Genomic DNA, 27,690 nt, shown 5'->3' on the forward strand with positions numbered 1-27,690 from the left:
TCCGTCCTCATCTGCAGAAGCCTCTAGCACTTATGGTTTTGTATTTAAATCTTTTTCTTAAAGTATAAAAAGGAACAATATTCTCTGCAACTGTTTATGAATCACAAATAGAAAATAATAACAACAACAACAAACAGCAACTATAATAACCCCCTCTACCCTTCCAACCCCAACAATAGCTGACTTCTACTACCCCAAGGGACTGTAATCCACTCTGTTAAAATGTCCAGGGGTACAAAATACAACCTGCTCTGTATGCCCTAGCGGGGGAGAAATATGACCTAAGAGGCACTGTTATGATTTTTTAATCTGTGGATGAATAATAAGCTATCAATCTTAGGATTCAGTCTAGCTCTCTTGTCTTCCACAGTCATTCCTGCAATAGAAAATGTCTTCTCAGAAGATGTGCTGGTAGCAGGAATGCACAGGATCCCGTGTGCAAATTTTGCCAGTTGTGGCCAGTACTTTTGCTTGTTTTTCCAAAAAATGAAAACATTGTCATCTGCATACCTCAAATATAAATAACTGTCCAATTCATTAACAGCCTTCAAAGTAGAGAATGACGTGCTAAGCTTTGTCCCCGTCTCCACAGTCAGCAATGCTCCCTGAGTCATTCTCTAGTGACACATCAGTTGAGAATCACTGCTATAAAGGAAAGTAGGCACCTACTTTATGTCTGGAATAGGCTCCAAGTGAGTGCTTTCTTGGCACCTAAAAATAGGAACTTCTTTAGAGAGCTACTCTCTTTTTGGCAAAGTTGAGAAGACTTGTAATAAGACAAAGCCTCTGTGTACCCTTACTTTCTCCGAGGACAAGCAGGCTGCTTGTTCTCACAACTGGGGGGTTGACGTCCACGGCAGCCCCCACCAACCGGAACAAAAACTTTGCGGGCAGTCCCGCACGCAGGGCACGCCCACCGTGCATGCGCGGCCGTCTTCCCGCCCGTGCGCGACCGTTCCCGCTCAGTCTTTTCTTTTCCGCGCTGGAGAGAGCCGTGTTCATCTCTCTCTCTGTCAGCCCCGGAAACCGGATCGCGCCTTCGACACAAATTTTTTTCTCTTTTTCGTTGTTTCTTTAGTTTTGTTTCCTTTTAAAAAAAAAACAAACAAACAAACTTTATTTATCTCCCCTCGTACGTCTAGCGGGGGGCGCCTCGTTGCGGCCTTGTGGCTGCGCAGTCGATTTATTTTTCGGGTGTGCTTTTTACCGCCACCATCGACGACTTTGACTTCGCCGACGCAATTTTTCCGAGTGGATTTAAGAAGTGTGGTCGGTGCGGCCGGCATATCTCGCAGACCGACACTCACGCTTGGTGCCTCGGGCCGGAGCACGATATCAAGACGTGCACCTTGTGTCTCGGTTTACGAAAACCGACACAGGTGGTGAGGCAAGTTCTACTGGACCGTCTTTTTGGAACTTGTGCCGGCCCTTCGACGTCGAGTTTGACGGCATCGGTGTCGACGGCCGGATCTTCGGTACCGATGTCGACGAAATCGGCACCGATGGCACAGGTCTCGTTGGCCCGCCGGTCTTCCGGAGATGGCAGGGGTGAGCGGCCGCGCGGGCAATCGGCCCCGGTCACTCTCTCTACCCAGGGCCATCGGGACCGAACCCTGTCGGACCCGATCCCTCAAGGCCGAGGGGGATCTACCTCCTCCTCTTCGGTAGCGCCGATGACGGGCACCGGAAGAAAGCCAAAAAGCACCGTCATCGGTCGCCCACGGCGCATGTGGCTACCAGCTCCGGCTCCAAGGATGATTCGACGCCGAGGAAGTGACAGCGCCGGGAGAAGCGTTCCCCCTCGGTGGTAGAGGTATCGCTGCGTCAGGGCACGGGCACTTCGGTGCCGTCTCCTGGACCCGAGCAGATTCTGGCACCGGCACCCCCACCGGCCCCCTCACCTTTCTCGACAGCGGGCCTTGACGAGTGCCTCTGAGCCATCCTTCTGGGGATCCTGGAAGGGCTGATGCGCCAGACTGCACCCCCGGCGCCGTTGATGGAGGCTCTAGCCCGGTTTCGAGGCCTTCGACGCCGCTTGCGGCGCTGGTCTCAACCGCCACGCAGGTGGAGTCCCCGTCGACGTCGATGGAGGGAGCTTCATCCCTGCTGGCGCGGGAGTCCATCGCTCGACGCCGCCACCGAGGGCTCGGTGCCTCGAAGTCGAGCCGGGCCCGGTTGAGGTCTGAGCTACAGGAGCTCATGTCCGATACCGAGGAAGAGGCCTCGTGGGGGGAGGTGGAAGACCCCAGATATTTCTCCTCAGAGAAGTCTGTGAGCCTTCTCTCCGACCCCACTCCCTCACCGGAGAGGAAGCTCTCGCCACCTGAGAGCCTCTCCATGCCTCCTTTGTCAGGGATATGTCTATCTGCATTCCCTTTCCCGTGGTCTCTGTGGATGAGCCAAGGGCTGAGATGCTCGAGGTCCTCGACTATCCATCACCACCTAGACAGTCCTCCACGGTACCGTTGCACAATGACCTCAAAGAGACACTGCTTCGGAACTGGTTGAGACCTTTATCTAATCCCACCATCCCCAATACAGGATCCACTCAGACCCAGAGTTAATGCGGCCTCAATTGCCTCATGACTCAGCGGTCGTGGACTCTGCTCTCAAGAGGGCATGGAGTTCAAGGGATACCGCTTCGGCGCCCCCGGGGCGGGAGTCTCGCACTCTGGACTCGTTTGGGAGGAAGGCCTACCAATCTTCAATGCTCGTGACCCGCATCCAATCCTACCAGCTCTACACGAGCATACACATGCGGAATAATGTGAAGCAACTGGCGGACCTGGTCGACAAGCTCCCCCCGGAGCAGTCCAGGCCTTTTCAGGAGGTGGTCAGGCAGCTGAAGGCGTGCAGAAAGTTCCTGTCCAGGGGTATTTATGACACCTGTGATGTGGCATCTCGAGCTGCGGCCCAAGGTATAATGATGCGCAGACTCTTGTGGCTGCGTGCCTCTGACCTGGACAACCGCACCCAGCAGCGGCTGGCCGATGTCCCTTGCCGGGGGGATAATATTTTTGGTGAGAAGGTCGAGCAGTTGGTGGACCAACTGCACCAGCGGGAAACCGCCCTCGACAAGCTCTCCCACCGGGCGCCTTCAGCATCCACCTCAGCAGGTGGACGTTTTTCCCGGGCCAGGCAGGCTGCGCCCTACGCCTACAACAAGCCGGCCCGAAGGCCTCATCAGGCACAGGGACAGTCCAAGCGTGCTCGTTCCCGTCAACAGCGTGCGCCTAAGCAGCCCCCTGCGCCTCCACAGCAAAAACCGGGGACGGGTTTTTGACTGGATCCATGGGAACATAGCCGCCATCAAAGTGTCCGTACCGGACGATCTGCCAGTCGGGGGGAGGTTAAAATTTTTTCACCAAAGGTGGCCTCTAATAACCTCCGACCAGTGGGTTCTCCAAATAGTGCGGTGCGGATACACCCTGAATTTGGCCTCCCCTCCACCAAATTGTCCTCTGGGAGCCCAATCCTTCAGCTCCCATCACAAGCAGGTACTTGCAGAGGAACTCTCCGCCCTTCTCAGCGCCAATGCGGTCGAGCCCGTGCCACCTGGGCAGGAAGGGCAGGGATTCTATTCCAGGTACTTCCTTGTGGAAAAGAAAACAGGGGGGATGCGCCCCATCCTAGACCTGAGAGGCCTGAACAAATACCTGGTCAAAGAGAAGTTCAGGATGCTTTCCTTGGCACCCTTCTACCAATGATTCAGAAAAACGATTGGCTATGTTCCCTGGATTTAAAGGACGCATACACTCACATCCCGATACTGCCAGCTCACAGACAGTATCTCAGATTCCGCCTGGGGACACGGCACTTTCAGTATTGTGTGCTGCCCTTTGGGCTCGCCTCTGCCCCACGGGTGTTCACGAAGTGCCTCGTGGTGGTCGCGGCGTATCTACGCAAGCTGGGAGTGCACGTGTTCCCATATCTCGACGATTGGCTGGTCAAGAACACCTCGGAGGCAGGAGCTCTCCGGTCCATGCAGTGCACTATTCACCTCCTGGAGCTGCTGGGGTTTGTGATAAATTACCCAAAGTCCCATCTCCAGCCAGTCCAATCTCTGGAATTCATAGGAGCTCTGCTGAATTCACAGACGGCTCAGGCCTTTCTTCCCGAAGCGAGGGCCCACAACCTCCTGTCCCTCGCTTCCCAGACCAGAGCGTCTCAGCAGGTCACAGCTCGGCAGATGTTGAGACTCCTAGGTCATATGGCCTCCACAGTTCATGTGACTCCCATGGCTCGTCTTCACATGAGATCTGCTCAATGGACCCTAGCTTCCCAGTGGTGCCAGGCCACCGGGAATCTAGAAGGTGTCATCCGCCTGTCCCTCAGTTGCCGCAATTCGCTGCACTAGTGGACACTTCGGACCAATATGACCCTGGGACGTCCATTCCAAATTCCGCAGCCCACGAAAGTACTGACGACGGATGCATCTCGCCTGGGGTGGGGAGCTCATGTCGATGGGCTTCACACCCAGGGACTGTGGTCCCTCCAGGAACAAGATCTTCAGATCAACCTCCTGGAGCTCCGAGCGGTCTGGAACACACTGAAGGCCTTCAGAGATCGGCTGTCCTATCAAATTATCCAAATTCGGACAGACAATCAGGTTGCAATGTATTACATCAACAAGCAGGGGGGCACCGGATCTCGCCCCCTGTGTCAGGAAGCCGTAGGGATGTGGCGTTGGGCCTGCCAGTTCGGCATGCTTCTTCAAGCCACATACCTGGCAGGTGTAAACAACAGTCTGGCCGACAGACTGAGCAGAGTCATGCAACCGCACAAGTGGTCGCTCCATTCAAGAGTGGTACGCAAGATCTTCCGAGAGTGGGGCACTCCCTCGGTGGACCTTTTCGCCTCTCAGACCAACCACAAGCTGCCTCTGTTCTGTTCCAGACTACAGGCACACGGCAGACTAGCGTCGGATGCCTTTCTCCTCCATTGGGGGACCGGCCTCCTGTATGCTTATCCTCCCATACCTTTGGTGGGGAAGACCTTACTGAAGCTCAAGCAAGACCACGGCACCATGATTCTGATAGCGCCTTTTTGGCCCCGCCAGATCTGGTTCCCTCTTCTTCTGGAGTTGTCCTCCGAAGAACCGTGGAGATTGGAGTGTTTTCCGACTCTCATTTCGCAGAACTACGGAGCGCTTCTGCACCCCAACCTTCAGTCTCTGGCTCTCACGGCCTGGATGTTGAGGGCGTAGACTTCACTGCGTTGGGTCTGTCTGAGGGTGTCTCCCGTGTCTTGCTTGCCTCTAGAAAGGATTCCACTAAAAAGAGTTACTTTTTCAAGTGGAGGAGGTTTGTCGTTTGGTGTGAGAGCAAGGCCCTAGAACCTCGTTCTTGTCCTGCACAGAACCTGCTTGAATACCTTCTGCACTTATCAGAGTCTGGCCTCAAGACCAACTCAGTAAGGAATCACCTTAGTGCGATTAGTGCTTACCATCATCATGTAGAGGGTAAAGCCATCTCAGGAGAGCCTTTAGTCGTTCGATTCATGAGAGGCTTGCTTTTGTCAAAGCCCCCTGTCAAGCCTCCTGCAGTGTCATGGGATCTCAACGTCGTCCTCACCCAGCTGATGAAACCTCCTTTTGAGCCACTGAATTCATGCCATCTGAAGTACTTGACCTGGAAGGTCATTTTCTTGGTGGCAGTTACTTCAGCTCGTAGAGTCAGTGAGCTTCAAGCCCTGGTAGCTCATGCTCCGTATACTAAATTTCATCATAACAGAGTAGTGCTCCGCACTCACCCTAAGTTCCTGCCAAAGGTGGTGTCAGAGTTCCATCTTAACCAGTCAATTGTCTTGCCAACATTCTTTCCCAGACCGCATACCCGCCATGCTGAACGTCAGTTGCACACATTGGACTGCAAGCGAGCTTTGGCCTTCTATCTGGAGCGGACACAGCCCCACGGACAAGTCCACCCAATTGTTTATTTCTTTCGACCCCAATAGGAAAGGGATCGCTGTCGGGAAACGCACCATCTCCAATTGGCTAGCAGATTGCATTTCCTTCACTTACGCCCAGGCTGGGCTGACTCTTGAGGGTCATGTCACGGCTCATAGTGTTAGAGCCATGGCAGCGTCGGTGGCCCACTTGAAGTCAGCCACTATTGAAGAGATCTGCAAAGCTGCGACGTGGTCATCTGTCCACACATTCACATCTCATTACTGCCTACAGCAGGATACCCGACGCGACAGTCGGTTCGGGCAGTCGGTGCTGAAGAATCTGTTTGGGGTTTAAATCCAACGCCACCCTCCAGGACCCGAATTTATTCTGGTCAGGCTGCACTCTCAGTTAGTTGTTCTTCGTAGGTCAATTTCTGTTATGCCCTCGCCGTTGCGAGGTTCAATTGACCTGGGTTCTTGTTTTGAGTGAGCCTGAGAGCTAGGGATACCCCAGTCGTGAGAACAAGCAGCCTGCTTGTCCTCGGAGAAAGCGAATGATACATACCTGTAGCAGGTGTTCTCCGAGGACAGCAGGCTGACTGTTCTCACCTACCCTCCCTCCTCCCCTTTGGAGTTGTGTTTTTTTCCTCATTCCTTTGCTTGTCATTCAACTGAGCGGGAACGGTCGTGCACGGGCGGGAAGGCGGCTGCGCATGCGCGGTGGGCATGCCCTGCGTGCGGGACCGCCCGCAAAGTTTTTGTTCCGGTTGGTGGGGGCTGCCGTGGACGTCAACCCCCCAGTCGTGAGAACAATCAGCCTGCTGTCCTCGGAGAACACCTGCTACAGGTATGTATCATTCGCTATACACATCTTTCCCCCAAATGATCTTCCAGGTCCAAATTCATAACCATGTTTCTAAAAACCCTTGCTGTTCTGTGTTTGTAATTGTTTCAGGTAATCCAATAAATCTGACTATTCCTGCAAGAATAGTTCTCAAGGTCCTCTTATTTATTTTATCATTCAGATTTTTTTTTTTTGCTATATTCGAAGTAGTCTTAGATATCTTATGTAGTTCATGTTTCTTTTCTTTGCTTTCAGAAAACTGTGTGCCAAGATCTTCAAATTTATTATGAATCATATCTGTCTTCCATTTACAGTATTAAATTTAGCCTCTAACATGTTGGCAGCTGTTTCACCCACTTTGAAAACTAGACTTGTACTCACTTACACAGACTGAGTTTCCATGGCTGCATCTGCTGTTTTAGAATGAGCAGATTTAGTGCTTTTATTGCCACTTTAAAATAATTTTTATGACTAAATTTGTCTATATTTTGAGGCAGAAAGCTTTATACTCAATGGTCTTATATAGCACTGCAGATGTGGTGGTGGTGGTGGGGGGAGCTGGGCCACAGAGCAATAAAACTCAGCATTGTCACAGTAAATGTAGAGTGAGCAAAAGGAACCTGGATGCACTTATTTCTCGAATGTCTGAATTTGCATGAATTTTGGGCTAAGGTTCTAATGATTTTGGAGCCTGGCTGGATTGGAAGATAAATTGGAACTATGGACTAGTGATGTTGGGACTATGTGAGGACCAAGGAGATACACAAAAGTTACGTAGAGAGCTAAAAAGATTTGTGGTCATAGAGATTTTTAGATGCTAAATCTATTTTGAAATGGTGGATGAGCTCTGACATTGTTCCTATCCTGCCTGCCATTGGCTGAAAAAGATGGCGCAGTTGTACTTGAAATTTGGAGCTGTAAGTAGGACAATAATCCCAGGTGTGAATGGCAGTGAGTGATGCAGAGACCTTTGAAATTCTTGCCTGGGGGAACGAAACAGGATAAGTTTCCTTCAGGGAGAATAGAGCCATGGATGATGGGTGGGGAAGGAGGGAATTGGAAGTCATTCTGTGTGATGTTGTACAGAGGAGAGATTCTTAAAAGGGAAAAAAAATAAAGCAAAAGTAGTGATGACAAATCTTCTCTGGATAATGAATCCACCAAGGGAGGGATAGAATTTCTCAAGTTTGTGGGTACAGGTTTTGAGAAGCAGTGAGATTACTTTTCTTGGCTGGCTAGTTGAATGTACCTTGTAATTGTGTCTTATCCTTTTGCTATATATGTGTATGTGTGTGTGTATGTATATGTATATGTATATATATATATATATATATATATATATATATATATATATATATATATATATATATATATATATATATATGCTGTAAACAATAAGATTTGAGGGCGATAATTTTGGACATTTGTAGCCTCTGGGTTCTTGGTTCTTCCTAATTAGTCTACCAATGGTTCTAATATGTTGTACCAGTTAGTAAATACAATCCTATCACCCAGAAATTATAGGCTTATTTTGATCAGTGATGCCAAAGATTTTTGGTGTCTAAACCTACTCTGGTATTTCCAGCCCAGTCTTTGATTATGTCCTGCTCAGCTTCTCCAGTTCTTGTAATATTGTGTTACTTTAAACCACTTTGGATGATTTTTTTTTTCCACGAAGACAATATATAAAATTTTAATAAATGTATGCATGCATTTTAAAATATTGCTTATTAAAACCACCGTGTTAAAACTTTTTTTTAATTATTTTTTTTATTTAGCAATTTAGTAAAGATATAGCTGAGCGAGCAGCTCATGTGTGCCTTGCACATCTGTTTACCTACCAAGATTTTGAAATGGGAACTCTTGGATTAGCATATGTTGGCTCTCACAAGTTGAACACTCATGGAGGCATTTGTCCAAAGGGTAAGAGATAGTGTCTGCCTAATGAAATGTATTGTGTTTTGCACATCTATAGCCATTTGACACGCTGTCACAATTGAATTTGTGACTCACAGAATGCTGTCTTCTCTAAAGGTTTTATGAAAGCACATCACATTGCTATCTAAGATAATTTTGGTGAAGTAATACAATGTTCAAACTTTCAACAGGAATAGGGAAGTAGGATGGCTCTTCAAAAACACACTACAGGACCAAAATTGTAGTAAGTAGTCTTTACTGATGGTTAATACTTGCACAAACTTTAGAGACTTAATACGGAACCATGTTTCAGCAAAATTGCCTACATCAGGAGTCTTTAAAATGACAGAAACATGGGAGGAAGTGACATCACAGCCTCAAATGGCTGTCTAGCTTCATCGCTGTCTCCTTAGCCACATTACTATTAGCTTTATCCTGATTCATCCATGGCTTTTCTTTACTTACCTTGTGTGTGGTGCACTGGATAAGCTGTTTGGCCATGAGTAAGGCACATTCGTCCGCAAGGAAAGATGGTGAATGCTCGTCAGGCTGTGCAACCAGTAAGTGTCCTCAGCGCCATGTGTCTCAGGCCCCCCCTTTCCCCTTTGGACTCTGACTCCGTGCTTTCATTAGCTGACACTCGCTCGATTCTGGCTAAGTGAGGAATGTCTCAGGAACTCTGAAAATGTCTATCCAAGATCCAGCAGATGGACACTGTCTGCTCCAATCTCTGCGAGTTGGGTGGCTTCATGGAAGAAGTTGAATTAAAGCTGGACGATCATGCAGACCTGATTGCATCTAACACCTCTTGCATTCAGCAGCTGACCTCATAGCATGACTACCTTCTTTATAAGCTCGATGAACTGGAGAACAGATCCCATTGTATCTTCTCAACTTGGATGCCAAAAAGGCCTTTGATCGTGTTCATTGGCCTTTTATGTATAAGGTTATGGAGCACTTTGGGTTGGGCACGTTTTTTTCGGGGTTGGATCCAGGCTTTTTATTCTTCTCCTAAGGCTTGTGTTTGCATTTATGGTGGGAACTCTACTTTGTTCTTTTTAACCGGGGGCACTCGACAGGGGTGCTCTCTTTCCCCTTTGCTTTTTGCTATGGTAATGGAGCCATTTGCAGTCGCCATTCGCTCAAATCCTAACATCTCTGGCTTATCTATAGATGATCGGGAATACAAGTTGGCCCTCTTTGCGGATGAAGTTCTTTTTTTTAACTCATCCCCTTATTTCCTTTCCCCAATCTCTTATGTGCTGTAGTGAGTTACTTGGCAGTCTCTGGCTTTAAGATAAACATGAGCAAATCTGAAGCCCATAATGTTGCCTTACCTAGGAGAGTTTTGGACTCTTTGCTGTCCTCCTTTCCTTTTCGCTGGGTCTCGTGAGGTATTAGATATTTGGGTGTTCTCTTGACCCCTTATTATGCTTATTTGTTTTCTGCTAGCTATTCTGTTTTGGTCAAGACTCTTTATCGTGACTTGGAGCATTGGGATAACCTTGAGTTGTCATGGTTTGGCCGTATAGCTATGGTTAAAATGAACATTCTGCCTTGCTTGCTGTACTTGTTTCAAGTTTTTTTTGTTTTTTTTTTGTTACATTTGTACCCCGCACTTTTCCCACTCATGGCAGGCTCAATGCGGCAGGCAATGGAGGGTTAAGTGACTTGCCCAGAGTCACAAGGAGCTGCCTATGCCGGGAATCGAACTCAGTTCCTCAGTTCCCCAGGATCAAAGTCCACCACCCTAACCACTAGCCCACTTCTCCACTCCACTCAAGTTCTCCCTATACATTTGTCTTGGAGTTTTCTGTCAAACTTGCAAGTTTGTATGCTTTGATTTATCTGGCAAAATAAGAGGCCTTGTCTCTCTTGATCATTTCTATACCGAGTCAAGAGGAAGGGCGGCTTGGGAGTCCCTAATGTTTTCTGGTACTATAGGATGGCCCAGGCACGTGCTGCTTTGGAATTGTATCAGACACTTCCTCATAAGTTGTGGGTACATTTGGAACAGACATTTGTTGGCTCTCGACCTTTGGGGGCTTTATGTGGCTTCCCCATAAATATCATCATCTTGGATGGTGATCCTTGCCCTTCTGTTTTCGCCAGTTTTTATTATTGGGATACTATGTTTTTATCTCAGAACCAGATTTTGTCTTATCTCACACTTATAGCTTTTATATTTCAACGTTTTTTATTGAAGACACAACATAAACTTTCTTACAATCATTGAAACCACTTTTGACAAATAAAGATTTTACAACAACTTGTGGATATTGTCTCCAAAGATTTTTCTTTTCCCCCCTCCCCCTCCCACCTCCTTCAACCCCCCCTCCCCGCCCCCCATTTGAAATGATACATATGTTTTATTAACATCTTAGTGTGTTGAGGACCAAACTTCTTCCCTTATGAGACAGAGAGTCTATATAAGCACCCCAAATTTTCATAAATATGTTCTTTCTTTTCAATGAACGGTTGGCTTCTTTTGCTTCCCACATCATTAACTGGTGGGTGAGGTTCCGCCAGTGCCAATAATCTGGTCCTATGTCATTCGTCCAGTTTTGCAAAATACATTTCTTTGCCAACAATGTTGTTTTACGTAAAAATATATTATGTTCCGGTATTTGACCTCTAAATGATCCCGGTAAATTTAACAACATCTGCACTGATGTGCCTGCCAGCTTTTGGCCTAAAAGTTGTGATATGTAATGAGTTATTTTTCCCCAAAATCTTCTAACCTTCCAGCAGCTCCAAAAACTATGGTAGTATGTGTTGTCTGTTCTCCCACATCTCACACACAAGGGCGTCTGCAATCCCCCAAATTTTGCTAGTTGTGCAGGTGTCATATATGCTCGGTGTATAAAACGGAATGCACACTCCCTATACTGGGCTCCACTGACCAATTTCGGTATCCCCTTCAGTTGCCTTTCTACATCCCATCCCACTAGTGTAACTCCTAAGTCTTTCTCCCAGCGTTCTCGTAACTTTTGAAAGTTTTTGGGTTTCTCATGTGTCCACAGTGCCTTATGTATCCCTGAAATTGATGGTGCTTCTTCAGAAATCTCTAGGAAAAATTTTTTTAGCTTCAATCCCTGTTTCTGTTCCAATCGGCCTTGATCTAGTGAATGAATAAAATGCTTTAGTTGGCAGTGCGCAAATGTATCACCCCATTGAATTGTATCTGCACCCAACAGTTGATCTAAAGATTTAATTTTCCCACTTTCATCTAGTACGTCTTCCAGACATTCCAAACCTCTCTCTGCCCATCGCTGAAAAACTGGGTTTTCTATACCTGCTGTAAAGGTTGGGTTTCCTCTAATTGTTAATAATTCTGTTACTCCTCTCCCCATCTTCAATCTGTTCCCCAAGAATTGCCACGCTCTCCTAAGCGATTTTAGCAGTAAGTTATTCCTGTGTATCTCCGGGATCTGCGGCGTTTCTAATTGTATCAGGGATTCCAATCGCCACGGACCAAAATATTCCTGTTCTAACGCTAATGGTGTATACCATGTCGTTCCAAATATCCAGTCTCTCACATGTCGCATTAAGCAAGCCATATTGTATAACTTCAAGTCTGGTAATCCCAGCCCTCCCTGTTGCCAGTTACCCATCATGAACTGTTGTTTCATCTTAGCTTTCTTATTGGCCCAGCAAAATTGCATTACCATCTTAGTGAATGTTTTCAGATCTTTACCCATTATACATATTGGTATGGTCTGCATAACATACAACCATCTAGGTAGGATCACCATACGTATTAGGCATATTCTACCCATCAGCGGCAACTGCAATTGACTCCAACTTGCGAGTTGGTGTTTAGTCTGAGTCAGCAGCATCTTAATGTTAAGTGAGTATAATTCTACTACCTCTGGCGTCAGCTGTATACCCAAGTATCGAAACGATTTAGTTGCTCTTCTCAATGGAAATGTTCCCTGCCATGTGGCTGTATTCTGTATATTACTAACCAATGCTTCTGATTTCTCCAGATTTAGTTTGAACCCAGAATAGGTTCCAAATTCTTTAAACACTTCCAGTAATGCTTGTAAGGACTCTTCTGGGTTTGTAAGTATAACTAATAAATCATCTGCAAAGGCAGCCAATTTGAATTCCTGCTTCCCCAACACCACTCCTCTTATGGCCGGCATATCCACAATATCTCTAATCAGGGGGTCTAAGTATAACGCAAAAAGAAGTGGCGATAGGGGACACCCTTGCCTAGTTCCTCTTTGTATTTCAAAAGCCTCCGAGCAATTATCATTGACCGTTATTCTAGCCTGCGGGGATGTGTATAGTGTTCTAATTGCTGTGACAAACCACCCTGCAAAGCCATAGGCATTTAGCGTGTCGAACATATAGTTCCAGTCAACTCGATCAAATGCCTTCTCGGCATCAAAACTGATCATCAAGGTTGGCTGTAACTCCCTCTTTACATGTTCCAGCGCTGTGATAATTCTCCTCAAATTTTTAGCAACTGATCTTACACTTATAGCTTTTAATCCTTTGTTTCCCCCAGGGCTTGTCCCTAGACCTTTTACTAGATGGGTTTCTCTTGAACTAAAGACCTGGTGTCTGCTTTTCAATGAAGAAAACTTAATTTCTTTTTCTTCTTTAACTAAGGATTATCCGATTCTAACTAAGGATCGGTTTGACTACATCCAGTTCTGTCATTTTCTTTCTTCGGCATAACTCTTTCTGGAAGATTTATGTGCCGAGTCCCAGAGCACTAGGGGTTTGATTACTTGCTTTTATAAACATTTTTGTTCCTTTACTCCCTCCTATACTTTGCATCGTAGTATTTTGCAGCATGAGCAGGGGCTGGTTCTCGAGGATGACAAGTGAAACTTCTTGGAAAAAGTACTGTTGAAGGTTTTGATTTCAGTACCATTTAAAGCAAATGCAGTTAAAGTGCTGTATTGTTGGTATCTTACATGTACCTACCTTCAGCGCATATACCCAGGTACCTTTGCCTTATGCTGGCAGGGTTATGGGGAAGCCGGGACCATGGGGACATATTTGGTGGACTTGTGTGAGAGCCCAGGCTTTTTGGAGGGCAGTTCAGCATAGACTGTCTTATGGCTTTCAATAAAGACTTCTTTAAATAAATGACAGAAACATGGACTAAAAGTGTAATGAAACAATGTTGACTACCTTTATAAAGATGCCGTGCCATCTGAGCAAGGTATAGAAAGTGCTATTTGTGAAAGTGTTTTTTGAATGCTTTTGCACGTAGTGCTTTTTGTATCTTGCTCAGATAGCACGGCATCTTTATAAAGACCTTTTTTTGCTCATTAATTCAAGACTTCTCAACATTGTTTCATTACACTTAGTCCACATTTCTGTAATTTTAAAGACTCCTGATGTAGGCAGTTTTGCCAAAATACAGTTCCGCGTCGAGTCTCTAAAGTTTGTGCATATGTTGACCTCAATAAAGACTACTTTCTACAATTTTGGTCCTATGATGCGTTTTTGAAGAGCCCTACTTCTCTACTCCTGTTGAACGCTTGGGACTTTTTCGTTGGGATTCCTGTGTTTTTCCACATGTGATTGGTTCTTTCTGACTCCTCCCCCCCCCCCAAATTTGGTAATACAAACCATATTTAGCCTTCCTAAAATGGTGTAGGTAACAAAGGCAAATTTTTGTTGTTGCTGTTTAGATTTTGCTGAACACTTATGTAAATTAGTAATTTCCTATTATCTGTCTGTACTTTTGACTGTAAGGCAAATTATTTTTAAATTTGTGGCAATTGGGTTATAAAAAGTAGTAGTGCTGTGTATCAGGACCACATTGCTAATACAAGCACAGCAAAATTAAAATTGGGTGGTACTTTTAAGCTAAAGAGAAATAAAAGCATGCCTAGTTGGCAACATAACCCAGAATGCCAACTGTTACCTAGAAAATAATGTGCTTGTTAATTGTACCATGTGTTTCAAGAGTTAGAGTCACAAGTGTTTAGCAGCCAGTGGGGTTGGTACTAATACAAGTCACTGGTAAACTTTTTTTATATTACAAGTTCTGAGCTTTATTTTTCACATTTTGCTCATTATCAAACTTTTGCTTTAAATTCTGGAACATGCTGCAAAGGCAACTTCTCCTCAGGCATGATCTGAACCTTTTTCTGCACGAAAAAAGGGCAGCCCAGTGATTTTTCTGATCCTTTATGGATTTTCTGACAGCCATGTGGCTTAATTGTGTATACTTCATGACAGAGCCTCGTTGATTCACTTTAAAGTGCGGCTTCCATAATCTCTATGCTCTCAGCTCCGGGAACAGCATTTGCCTTGATTGCCTTTAAAATCATTATTTAATTGATACTGTTGAGTGACTTGTTTTTTGCAGGTATTTGTTAAAAATCATATACTGGGTAAAGACTTGATCTGTGAACATCCAGTTGTGTGATCACCTGAATGAATACAGAGCACCCTTGTGTTTAAAAGAAGCAATTTCATATTCATGTAGGACCATGTACATGCTATATGAAGGATGAAGAAAAGATTTTATTTGCACTCAGCCTTAGTTGCTCAGGTCGATGAGGAGGATGTTTTCCCTAACACTTCAGTGCAATATATCTTTAGAGGGCAGTTTCCAAAAGTCATTTACCTGGGTACGTGGACCATTTGAAAACTGCCTACCCTTCTTGTGGGTAAACATGTTGCACAATACATACATTTTATCTGCATTGAGCAGAAGTAATCTCCGTAGTGTGGATTACAACAGCACATATGAATTTGTTTTCCAAAAGCACATGCACTGCTGATGTTAAAAAAAAAAAAAAAGCAAAGGCAAGTGTTTGTGGGTAGTTGTTCCTTATCAGGCTTTAAAGTGGAAGTACATGCAAAGTCCACAGACAGGGCTGTCACAGGATTGGGCAAGTAGAGGGACAGCCATGAGGGTGTCACACTGCTCTTTAAAGTCAGTCTTTGAGTGTACAAGCATGAAAGGAAAGGGGAGGCATGGAAATTTAAACTCTTAACCTGGGCATCAGTTTACACAAATATAAAAAGTGACAGCAGATAAAGACCACATGGACTATCCAGTCTGCCCATCCATACCATCTACATCCCTTCCTTCCTCTGTGCCTGTGCCATGCTTTCTTGAATTCAAATACAGTCTTCATTTACACCACCTCCACCAGGAGACCATTCTACGCATCCACCATTTACAGAAAGAATGGTGGAGGCGTGGAATGGTCTCCTGGTGGAGGTGGTGTAAATGAAGACTATATCTGAATACTTGTTTAAAGTATTTCCCTAGATCACTCCTGAGTCTTTCCCCTTTCACCTTCATCGCATGCCACTTCATTTACTACTACTACTACTTGACATTTCTATAGCGCTACTAGGGTTACGCAGCGCTGTACAATTTAATAAAAGAGGGCAGTCCCTGCTCAAAGGAGCTTACAATCTAAAGGACGAAATGACAAGTTGGGGTAGTCTAGGTTTCTTGAATAGTGGTTAGGTGCCAAAGGCAACACTGAAGAGATGGGCTTTGAGCAAGGATTTGAAGATGGGCAGGGAAGGGGCCTGGCGTATGGGCTCAGGGAGTTTATTCCAAGCATGGGGTGAGGCGAGGCAGAAAGGGCGGAGCCTGGAGTTGGCGGTGGTGGAGAAGGGTACTGAAAGGAGGGATTTGTCTTGAGAGCGGAGGTTACGGGTAGGAACGTACGGGGAGATGAGGGTAGAGAGGTAGGGAGGGGCTGCAGAACGAGTGCATTTGTAGGTTAGGAGGAGAAGCTTGAACTGTATGCGGTACCTGATCGGAAGCCAGTGAAGTGATTTGAGGAGAGTCGTGATGTGAGTATATCGGTCCAGGCGGAAGATAAGACATGTAGCAGAGTTCTGAACGGACTGAAGGGGGGATAGGTGGCAAGGTGGGAGGCCAGTGAGAAGTAGGTTGCAGTAGTCAAGGCGAGAGGTAATGAGAGAGTGGATGAGAGTTCGGGTGGTGTGCTCTGAGAGGAAAGGGCAAATTTTGCTAATGTTGTAGAGGAAGAAGCGACAGGTCTTGGCTATCTGCTGGATATGCGCAGAGAAGGAGAGGGAGGAGTCGAAGATGACTCCAAGGTTGCGGGCAGATGAGACGGGGAGGATGGGGGTGTTGTCAACTGAGATAGAGAGTGTTCAGCTTCAGGTGGCGGTTGGACATCCAGGCAGCAATGTCGGACAAGCAGGCCGATACTTTGGCCTGGGTTTCCGCAGTGATGTCAGGTGTGGAGAGGTAAAGCTGGGTGTCATCAGCATAAAGATGGTACTGGAAACCATGAGATGAGATCAGCGAGCCCAGGGAAGAGGTGTAGATTGAAAAAAGAAGGAGTCCAAGGACAGATCCTTGAGGAACTCCAACAGAGAGCGGGATAGGGGTGGAGGAAGAGCCGTGAGAGTGTACTCTGAAGGTGCGGTGGGAGAGATAAGAGGAGAACCAGGAGAGGACAGAGCCCTGGAACCCAAAAGAGGACAGTGTGGCAAGAAGTAAATTTTCAGTTGAAAAGGACTTATCTCCTATGCATTTATGTCATGAAAATATTTAAATATATCTATCACATTTCCTCCTCCCCTATCCCACTCTCTGTCGGAGTCCCCCAGGGATCTGTCCTTGGACCCCTCCTTTTCTCAATCTACACCTCTTCCCTGGGCTCCCTGATTTCATCTCATGGCTTCCACTACCATCTCTATGCTGACGACACCCAGCTTTATCTCTCCACACCAGACATCACTGCGGAAACCCAGGCCAAAGTATCGGCCTGCTTATCCGACATTGCTGCATGGATGTCCAATCGCCATCTGAAACTGAACATGGCCAAGACCGAACTTCTTGTCTTCCCACCCAAACCCACCTCTCCTCTCCCTCCACTCTCTATTTCAGTTGAAAACACCCTCATCGTCCCCGTCTCATCTGCCCGCAACCTCGGTGTCATCTTCGACTCCTCCCTCTCCTTCTCTGCACATATCCAGCAGATAGCCAAGACCTGTCGCTTCTTCCTCTATAACATTAGCAAAATTCGCCCTTTCCTCTCTGAGCACACCACCCGAACTCTCATCCACTCTCTCATTACCTCTCGCCTTGACTACTGCAACCTACTCCTCACTGGCCTCCCACTTAGCCATCTATCCCCCCTTCAGTCCATTCAGAACTCGGCTGCACGTCTTATCTTCCGCCTGGACCGGTATACTCATATCACCCCTCTCCTCAAGTCACTTCACTGGCTTCCGATCAGGTACCGCATACAGTTGAAGCTTCTCCTACTAACCTACAAATGCACTCGATCCGCAGCCCCTCCTTACCTCTCTACCCTCATCTCCCCTTACGTTCCTACCCGTAACCTCCGCTCTCTAGACAAATCCCTCCTTTCAGTACCTTTCTCCACCACCGCCAACTCCAGGCTCCGCCCTTTCTGCCTCGCCTCACCTCAAGCGTGGAACAAACTCCCTGAGCACATACGCCAAGCCCCCTCCCTGCCCATCTTCAAATCACTGCTCAAAGCCCACCTCTTCAGTGTCGCCTTTGGCACCTAACCACCACACCTATACTCAGAAATCTAGACTACACCAACTTGACATTTTGTCCTTTAGATTGTAAGCTCACCTGAGCAGGGAAACGTCCTTCTTTGTTAAATTGTACAGTGCTGCGTAACCCTAGTAGCGCTCTAGAAATGTTAAGTAGTAGTAGTAGTTCTTCCAAAGTATACATATTGAGCTGTTTGTCCTCATACACTTTATAACTGTACAATAATGTGGACAGTGTGAAAACTGCTCTCTTAAATGACAAATGTATAGAACAGTGTTCTACACACTCAAATGGGTGTTTATAAAATTGCCCTTCTATATGTAAAATGAGGAACAGCAAAAATCAAGAATATCAACTATAGACTTCCTTGTGTATCAAACAAAGCTCACTGAAATTAACTACAAAATGTGGAGAGAAAAAAAAAGACCTCAGAACTGCTGCTTCTCTTTCCGCATGACAAGAGGTAGCTATCAATCATCACATGTCAAACTCCACAGTACTGTCCCATTATAACTTACTATGCAAAATACAAAAATTGAATTCAGTGAGTTCTAATAGAATCACAGAGAACAGTGAATTAACTTAATAAAGTGTTCATTAAATTATATTCTACAAAAGGTTATTCTTCAGAAATACTTAGCTGAAGTTGTGAAGCCTTACATCGTCAGTAATATCGTCTTAGGCACCACATTTCTCTATTCTTGACAGGGATTCCCTGTTTTGCAACAGCTGCATCAGAGAAAGCACCACTTACCGAGAAAGGAAAACGCCGAGCTTTAGAGCCTCTGATATAAGTCTCCGCCCATGTCCAGTTCATTAGAGTTCAGGAAATCCAATCAGAACAAAGCGGCCCAATCAACCTTATTATTCAAGCCATAAGAGATCAAAGTGTTAAAATAAAATATCCATCTGTGTTCACGTTGCTGAAGACGTTGAAGAGGTTATAATTGATCCAATACAGCACATTGAAAAGAATATGCTTTTTCTCCATACAGTGAGTTACCAAAGGCTCCATCTATTTGTGGACTTTGTCACAGTGTCGGTACTCGATAAGTCTTGTGCACAAAGACGTAGAAGTTTCCCCAATAAATTGAAGCCTACATGGGCATCATAAAAGATAAATAACACATGTTGAAATACGATAAGTGGCATATTTCAGTGCACACCTCTTCCCAGTATGTGGATCAATGTAGATTTGAATTTGCATCATCATGGTGCAAAATGAACAAAGAGCACAAATCCAGTGGCCAAAGTTGCCTTCACTGTTGCTCCTGGGATGGTGCCATACTTCACAACTGCTCAGTCTGAGGGCAAATAGAAGTTCCAAAATTAAATTAATATAGATGTGCTGTGACTTTTTATTCTTGGGTTGAATCCATATCCATATCGTTATTGAACAGAGACAATTCTCATGTCCCCACTAGACAATGTGATGGAGGATCTGCCCTGGTGTTAATACTTCTGAATTACTCAGGACGTTTAACACTGTGAGCTTAATATCATGCTTCCATGACTGTCAGAAAAGGGTATCTGTGGCACAGTACTTGCCTGGTTCAAATCCTGTCTATCAAATAGGCAACAGTTCATAATATTCAGCAGCACCTCATTACCACCTCGGGCACTGACCTGCAGGTTACTATGGGGATCTATAATGTCACCTATGTTTACTATCTAGCTCAAGCCACTTACTGAACTGGTTCGGTGGATGAATACTCTGTTCCTCATCTACACGGATGACATTCAGCAACACCTACCCATTGAACCAGACTTAAACCATTGCCCTGAATAAACTGACTACCTGTCTAACAACAATTCAAGAATGGGTTAAAATCAACAAACTTTGAAACCATGTATAACAGAACTCCTGTGGGTTCCTAATGATGGTAATGATGGGTACTTATAGCCTGCTACTCTTCCTAAAACTAGGTTCAAAGTGGGTTAACAAAAGAAAACTAATAGGTAGATACAATAATTACCTAGTAGCTACTACTACTACTACTTGACATTTCTAAAGCGCTACCAGGGTTACGCAGCGCTGTACAATTTAACATAGAAGGACAGTCCCTGCTCAAGGAGCTTACAATCTAAAAAACAGGTGTACAATCTAAAAACAAGTATAGAGTCCGTCTGATAGGGAATACTATAATTCACAAAAGGTTAGGTGCCGAAAGCAGCATTGAAGAGGTGAGTTTTAAGCAGAGATTTGAAAATGGGTAGGGAGGGGGCTTGGCGTAGGGGTTGAGGAAGATTGTTCCAGGCAAAGGGTGAGGCAAGGCAGAATGAGCGGAGCCTGGAGTTGGCAGTGGTGGAGAAGGGAACTGAGAGGAGGGATTTGTCCTGTGAGCGGAGGTTACGGGTGGGAACATAGGGGGAGATGAGGGAGGAGAGGTAGTGAGGAGCCGCAGACCGGGTGCATTTGTAGGTAAGGAGGAGAATCTTGAATTGTATGCGGTATCTGATCGGAAGCCAGTGAAGTGACTTGAGGAGAGGGGTGATGTGAGTATATCGGTTCTGGCGGAATATTAGACGTGCGGCAGCGTTCTGAACGGATTGAAGGGGGGGATAGATGGCTAAGTGGGAGGCCGGTGAGGAGTAAGTTGCAGTAGTCAAGGCGAGAGGTAATGAGAGCATTGGCGAGAGTTCGTGTGGTGTGCTCAGATAGGAAAGGGCGAATTTTGCTGATGTTGAAGAGGAAGAAGCAACAGGTCTTGGCAGTCTGTTGGATATGCTCAGAGAAGGAGAGGGAGGAGTCGAAGATGACTCAGAGGTTGCGGGCAGATGGGACGGGGAGGATGAGGGTGTTATCAACTGAGATGGAGAGTGGAGGAAGAGTAGAGGTGGGTTTAGGTGGAAAGACGAGGAGCTCGGTTTTGGACATGTTCAGTTTCAGGTGGCAGTTGGACATCCAGGCAGCAATGTCTGATAAGCAGGCCGATACCTTGGCCTGGGTCTCCGCAGTGATGTCTGGTATGGAGAGATATAGCTGGGTGTCATCAGCATAAAGATGATACTGAAAACCATGAGATGAGATCATTGAGCCTAGGGAGAAGGTGTAGATTGAAAAGAGAAGGGGTCCAAGGACAGATCCCTGGGGAACTCCAACAGATAGTGGGATGGGAGTGGAGGAAGATCCATGAGAGTGTACTCTGAAGGTGCGATGAGAGAGATAAGAGGAGAACCAGGAGAGTACAGAGCCCTGGAACCCAAAAGAAGACAATGTGGCAAGAAGTAGATCATGATTGACAGTGTCAAACGCAGCGGATAGATCGAGGAGGATGAGGATGGAATAGTGGCCTCTGGATTTGGCGAGGAGCAGGTCGTTGCAGACTTTAGAGAGTGCTGTCTCTGTCGAGTGTAGAGGGCGAAAGCCGGATTGAAGTGGATCTAGGATGGCATGAGAGGAGAGAAAATCAAGGCAGCGACTGTGAACAGCGCATTCAAGTATTTTGGAGAGGAAGGGGAGGAGAGAGATGGGGCGGTAATTGGAGAGGCAGGTAGGGTCAAGTGATGGTTTTTTTAGGAGAGGTGTGACTAAGGCATGCTTGAAGGTGTCAGGGACAGTTGCAGTGGAGAGAGAAAGGTTAAGGATGTGACAGATGGAGGGGGTGACGGTATGGGAGATGGTGTTAAGTAGGTTGGTGGGGATGGGATCGGAGGAACAAGTGGTGCATTTCGAGGAGGAAAGAAGGCGGGAGGTTTCATCCTCGGTGATCTCAGGAAAGGAGGAGAAAGAGGCAATGGTTGGTTGGTTGTTGGATAGGGCTACAGGCTGAAGAGGAGGTGGCTTGTTAGTGAACTCAAGATTGATTTTGTACCTTGTCGCGGAAGTAGTAGCTACAGTACAACAGGAGTTCTACAAATTCCTAACAGAAATTTAAAAAATAAATGAGACTTCCGTTGTTTCTGGAAACAAAAATAGGAAGAAGATGCCCTAATATCAACAGAAAGTGCATTCCAGTATTTAGTCATTCGAAATACTGCAGACCTTTCCTGAGAACTTTTAAGTTTAATTCCTCTAAAGTACATTGTGCTCTACCATCATACAATAATATGACTAATGAAGTTAAATCAGGTGGGCACAAGCCCTCCAAAATCTTAAAAACAAAGCAACATACTTTAAAAATAATTCTTGCTCTTATCAGAAGTCAACCAGCAAAGGAGATACGTGGTCATACCTAGCTTTGCAAAAAATTAGCCTAGCAGCTGTATTCTGGATCAACTGTAACCTCTGCAGTTGTTTTTCTGTAATTTCTACATACAGATAATTACAGTAGTCACAAGCGGTCACATACCTGCCATCAAAATCCATTTTGGAAGATGCAGCTTTTCCCTTAAATCACAGGTTTGGGACCTAGGGGTACAGCTGGACTCAACACCTTCACTTATTCCCCCAAATTAAGCAACCTTCAGGAGCTGCCTCTGTCAACTGCGACAACTATGCTTTTTCTCTCCATACATCAAAAAAGCACGTCTGTCACAGTGATTCATGCCATGATAACATTAAGGCTGGATTACTCTAAGGCACTCTATATTTGATGTGATTATAAAGGGTTTGCACCTGCCCCAATTGATTCAGCATACTGCAGCTCAACTGATAGATGGTTATAAGAGAGGTGATTACACCACTGTATTTTTATAAAAATTTCACCAGCTAACAGTATAATCCAGGATTAAATATAAAACTGTCTCTGATCTTCAGAGCCTTAAAAAAGAAATGGGCCAGAGTGCATCATAAATAGGATCTCCCTCTGTGCACCTCCTAGGTCATTCCAAGGAGCATCCCTAGCCACACCCTCTCTAAAAGAAATTACATGATATGACACCTGCTAGCAATCCTTCTCAGGAGTAGCCCCCACACTCTGAAATGTTAAACACAAGACACCGCTTCAGGAAGTAGGTGAAAGCTTAGCTCTTCTCCCAAGCCTTTCATGGAAGAGGCAACTAACTAGCTAGTCACACATACTAGGACTAACATTGGCTGCACATATTGCAGCAGAACTTGCTTACCACATGTACTGTAACTGAGATCAGTCACATGCACCTTTTTTCTAAACTCTTCGTTATTACATCATAATCTCTCTGTACGTTCCACATTCACTTGTCCCCTTTGCTGTTGGTTAAGATCTTGTAGTATGTATTGTGTTGATTATTGTAAGGAGCACACTATACTATAATGTGTACTGTTTGACTGTTTTACTGTTGCAATTGTCTTTAGCCTACATCCAGGTTATTTTTATTGTACACCGCCTTGGGTGAATTTTTTCAAAAAAGCAAGTTTAAGAAATAAGCGAATAAATTCCTAAATCTATCCTGTTTTAGAAATATGAAATCCCAGTTGTTAAATGAAATGGCTGCTGTACCTATGGTCTCCTAACTCTAGACAGTGTGTCCTGCAGCACCCATTAGTGCTGTACTTAGAAGCACCCCATTGAGGAATGATGACCTGAGAAAATGCAGGCACATAAGCTATTTTTTCAGCACCTTGGTAATTTAGTAGAATCCATGCTTTAGTAGAATCCATGGCTTTATTTTTGACAGCAAGAGCACAGAACTGTACCAGCTGTGCTTTACTCCTGTTCTCAGTGCATATTTTTAACATATGCATGTATTTATACAGATTTCTTCTACATGAATATAGAGGCTGACCAAAACCGAATCTGCGGCCGATACCTGCCACACGGTTTCAGTTGAAACTGAAACCAGCCTGGCCTCCTGAATGACATTCACTCTTCCCCCCCCCCCCCCCCCCAAACTGCCTAACTGTGGCGGGAGTGATCCCCAGTCGCTCCTGCCCCTGGTATCTTCATTGTCAAAATAGCTGCCGAGACCACATTTGGCAGTCTCATGGGCTTCTATGGTAGGCACAGGGAGGGCTAAGGAGGACAGTGTGAGTGATCAGTGGGGGCAGAGTGTGGTTACCACTTTTGTGTGGTGGGGAGGGGAGTTCAGTTTTGGCTGAAATGTGGCTGAATCTGAATTTTGTGCCATTTTCAGTGCCAAAATTGAAATTGAGTCAGCCTGTGCATGAATGTATCAAATTTGTGCATTGTGATACATCAGACTGTGTCATGTAAGCACAAATTACTACATACAAAAGTCCACCGTTTAGAAAAAAAATCCCACATGTGCAGTATCTCTGACAATGTCTCCAAAACTCAAAGTAACTGCCTAAGATCTCATTATGCAGCAGACTTTGATCCTGGAGAGCTGGGTTCGATTCCCACTGCAGCTCCTTGTGACTCTGGGCAAGTCACTTAAGCCTCCATTGCACCAAGTACAAATAAGTACCTGTATATATTTTGTAACTGCTTTGAATGCAGTTGCAAAAACCACAGAAAGGCGGTATATCAAATCACATTCCCATTATGCATTCAGCTCCATTCGCACTCCTATCAGTGATGCATGCCCCCCCCTAAAAAAAAGAACCACATGTCACTCACGTCAGTCTCAGCATTATCTAAACAGATTGCCCTATAAGTTAGACCCCACCCCTCAGCTCTTATTTTTCCAAAACTTGTGGTCATTGCTTCGGTAGCACAACAATATCAGAAAAGCTTGGGAAAATTTAGTTTCACACAATGCTAAAATAAAATTTCAGACCTTTGCCCTTGTTTAAATGTTGCAAACAATGACTTTATGTGTGTGTATGTATATATATTGAAAGCTGTGTACAATGTCAGTCCTGTTCTGTGTTAGTCATCTAACATGTCCTTTCTCTTTCCCTAGCTTATGAAAGTGATACTGCAAAAAAAGCAATCTATCTGAACACTGGCTTAACCAGCACCAAGAACTATGGAAAAACCATCCTTACAAAGGTATTTGCTAGTAAAAGAGCATGTTACGTAAACTAATTAGTTTCTGATCTTGAACCTTGCAAACATACTTTCCCTTCTTCTCCCTATCCATGTATGGAGCACAGCCCCAGCTGTCTTTGAGAAAAACATAGAGGGAAAAGTGGAGAAAGGAAAAAGTGAAGAGAAGGAAGAAGGGAGAGGAGCTGTAAGCAGGTAGAAGAAAGGATAGAAAGTTTTTGAAAACGATAAAACAAACATTTTAAAAATATTAAATTGTACTGGTCCTCCCTGAAGAAGTACATAAGTATTGCTATACTGGGACAGACTGAAGGTCCATCTAGCCCGGCATCCTTTTTCCAAGTGGCCAATCCAGGTCACAAATACCTGGCAAGATCCCAAAACAGTACAATACATTTTATGCTGCTTATTGTAGAAAAAACAGTGGATTTCACCAAGTCCATTTTAATAACGGTCTATGGACTTTTCCTTTAGGAAGCCATCCAAATGTATTTTAAACCCTGCTAAGCTAACTGCTTTTACTACATTCTCTGGCAGTGAATTCCAGAGTTTAATTACATGTTGAGTGAAGAAATATTTTCTCCGATTTGTTTTAAATTTACTACTTTGTAGCTTCATTACGTGTCCCCTAGTCATATTATTTTTGGAAAGAGTAAACAAGCGATTCACATCTACCTGTTCTACTCCACTCATTATTTTATAGACCTGGTTTACAGCCCAACTGAATCTGTGACTGAAATTGGCCGCTCAATTTTGGCAGAAACTGTAAATGAAACTGCCCTCCCCCCCACATGACCAAAAAAGCCCTGCACCGGTAGCCCCCCTACACTTGTCATCCTCTCCACCGCACACCCCCTCTCCCCTGTGATCATTCCCTGTTCCAGCCCAGTAGGCCCTACCTTAAGAAGCCCTAGTGATCTAGTGGCCTCTTCGGGGGCAGAAAAGAACCCTACTTATTCCTGCCGCATGCCACTGCTCCAAATCAGTGGCTGGTGAGACTTTCTGCGGCAGTCTTGGAAGACTACCATGAGAGGTCCCGACAGCCATTTTGCGACTGGAACCAGCACAGGCATGAGTTATGTAGTGTTAACAGAAAGCCAAGCGCTTGACACATAGTAATAATTCTCCATAGAGGTTATTTAGAAACAAATTCACTGTATTCCTTTCCCCCAAACCTGACCCCTTCCTCTCCTATTCCCCTTCCCCACCTTATGCTAAGCCCAACCCCCATTAAAATATGTTGAGACATCAGGCAGTAGGAAGGACCTCATGGCCTAAGATAGGATCCACAAAATATTAATGATCAGATGTGCAATGCTCGAAATTCTGTTGATACTAAAGACACCCCATCAGGACCCTTCTAAAGAGGTTTTGCAAATCTCATATATGTCTTATCACAGATAACACAACAGTGAGAAACATAGCACAATAGTGCAAGACGACCTGATAAGGGATAAACATCAAAAGAAGAGGTAAATAGCATCAGCTTTCTATATAGTCATCGCTCACATGTGAAGAGCTCCAAACTCAAGAAACATAGTTGTCTGAAAGTGTCATTTGACAACCTGATGTTGCTTGTTGAACAACTTCTGAGTGGATTGGAGCCTGCCTCTACCAGATGGTACCTGTTGCCACTTTGGTGGAGAAGATGGTGTAGAGGGATGTTCCAACGACTTGCTTTCTGTATTGCACCAACCAAGAGAGTTGGAAGGGCGTTTTTTCCAAATTGTAATCCAGAAAGAAAAGTCCATCTGTATCATACTTGTTCAGTTCTGAGCTTAGCTGTGATCTCGCTCATGTTGTGATGACAGTGCAGTGTAATTGGGAATACATCCATAAAAAAGGCTACTTCATTTGTGTCACAAATAATCTTCTTTTGCTTTCTCTCAGCTGCTTCTTCCTTCAGCGCATAGCTTTAATAACAGACAACATTGTCCTTTGCTAAGTTTGTATATGCAGGGCCCAAGGCTCTATAGGCCCTATCTATATTTTTATTTTCTTCGGGGATAATTCCACCTGCACCTGTGCCAACAGAAGAGAGTCTCTGCACAACAGACTTAATCTTGGTACTCCAGGTTTTCTGGTATGCCCCGAATCCTTAAGTTATTCCTTCTACTCCTGTTCTCCAAATCCTCAATTTTATCAAAGAGCTCTTCTTGTTGCAATTTTTCTGCATGCCGTTCCACTTCTTCTAATCGGCTCCCAAGCTCTGCAATATCTGCTCTCAGGTCTAGCCCTAAGGATGCCAAATCCACTCAGGGTGCCACTATATCGGCTTTAATCTCTTTGAGCCAATTCTTGATCTCCTCCATGTTCGAGGACACATCTCTGCTCTTTGTAGTTTGTCCCCGCCCCATCCCCGCAGGTTCTGACCCTGTCCCCGTGGGCTCTGTCCTCATCTGCAGAAGCCTTGAACACTTATGATTTTATATTTAAATCTTTTATTAAAGTATAAAAAGGAACAATATGCCGTGCAACTGTTGTCTATAAATTACAAATAGAGAACAATAATAACAATGAGCAGCTATAATAACCCTCCTTCCCACCACCACCCTCCCAACCCCAACAATAGGTGATTTCTACTACACCAAGGAATCCTAATTCACACTGTTAAAATGTCCAGGAGTATAAAATACAACCCATTCTATATGCCCTAGAGGGGGAAAAATATGCCCTGTAAAGCACTGTTAGGTTTTTTAAATCTGCGGATAAATAAGAAGTCA

At 45.1% G+C, this 27,690-nt stretch overlaps 1 protein-coding gene across 1 annotated transcript in view; it reads left to right on the forward strand.

The window, feature by feature from the left end:
* The window catches only part of ADAM17 (ADAM metallopeptidase domain 17), a 160,281-nt gene that overhangs the window by 82,761 nt on the left and 49,830 nt on the right, over window positions 1–27,690 (forward strand). The window contains exons 9-10 of the mRNA XM_030198883.1: window positions 8,512–8,656; window positions 24,882–24,970. Coding sequence (XP_030054743.1) covers window positions 8,512–8,656; window positions 24,882–24,970 — 234 coding nt within the window. The remainder of the gene's footprint in view (window positions 1–8,511; window positions 8,657–24,881; window positions 24,971–27,690) is intronic.

This window comes from Microcaecilia unicolor, chromosome 3 (assembly GCF_901765095.1).
Source record: "Microcaecilia unicolor chromosome 3, aMicUni1.1, whole genome shotgun sequence".
NCBI lineage: Eukaryota > Metazoa > Chordata > Amphibia > Gymnophiona > Siphonopidae > Microcaecilia > Microcaecilia unicolor.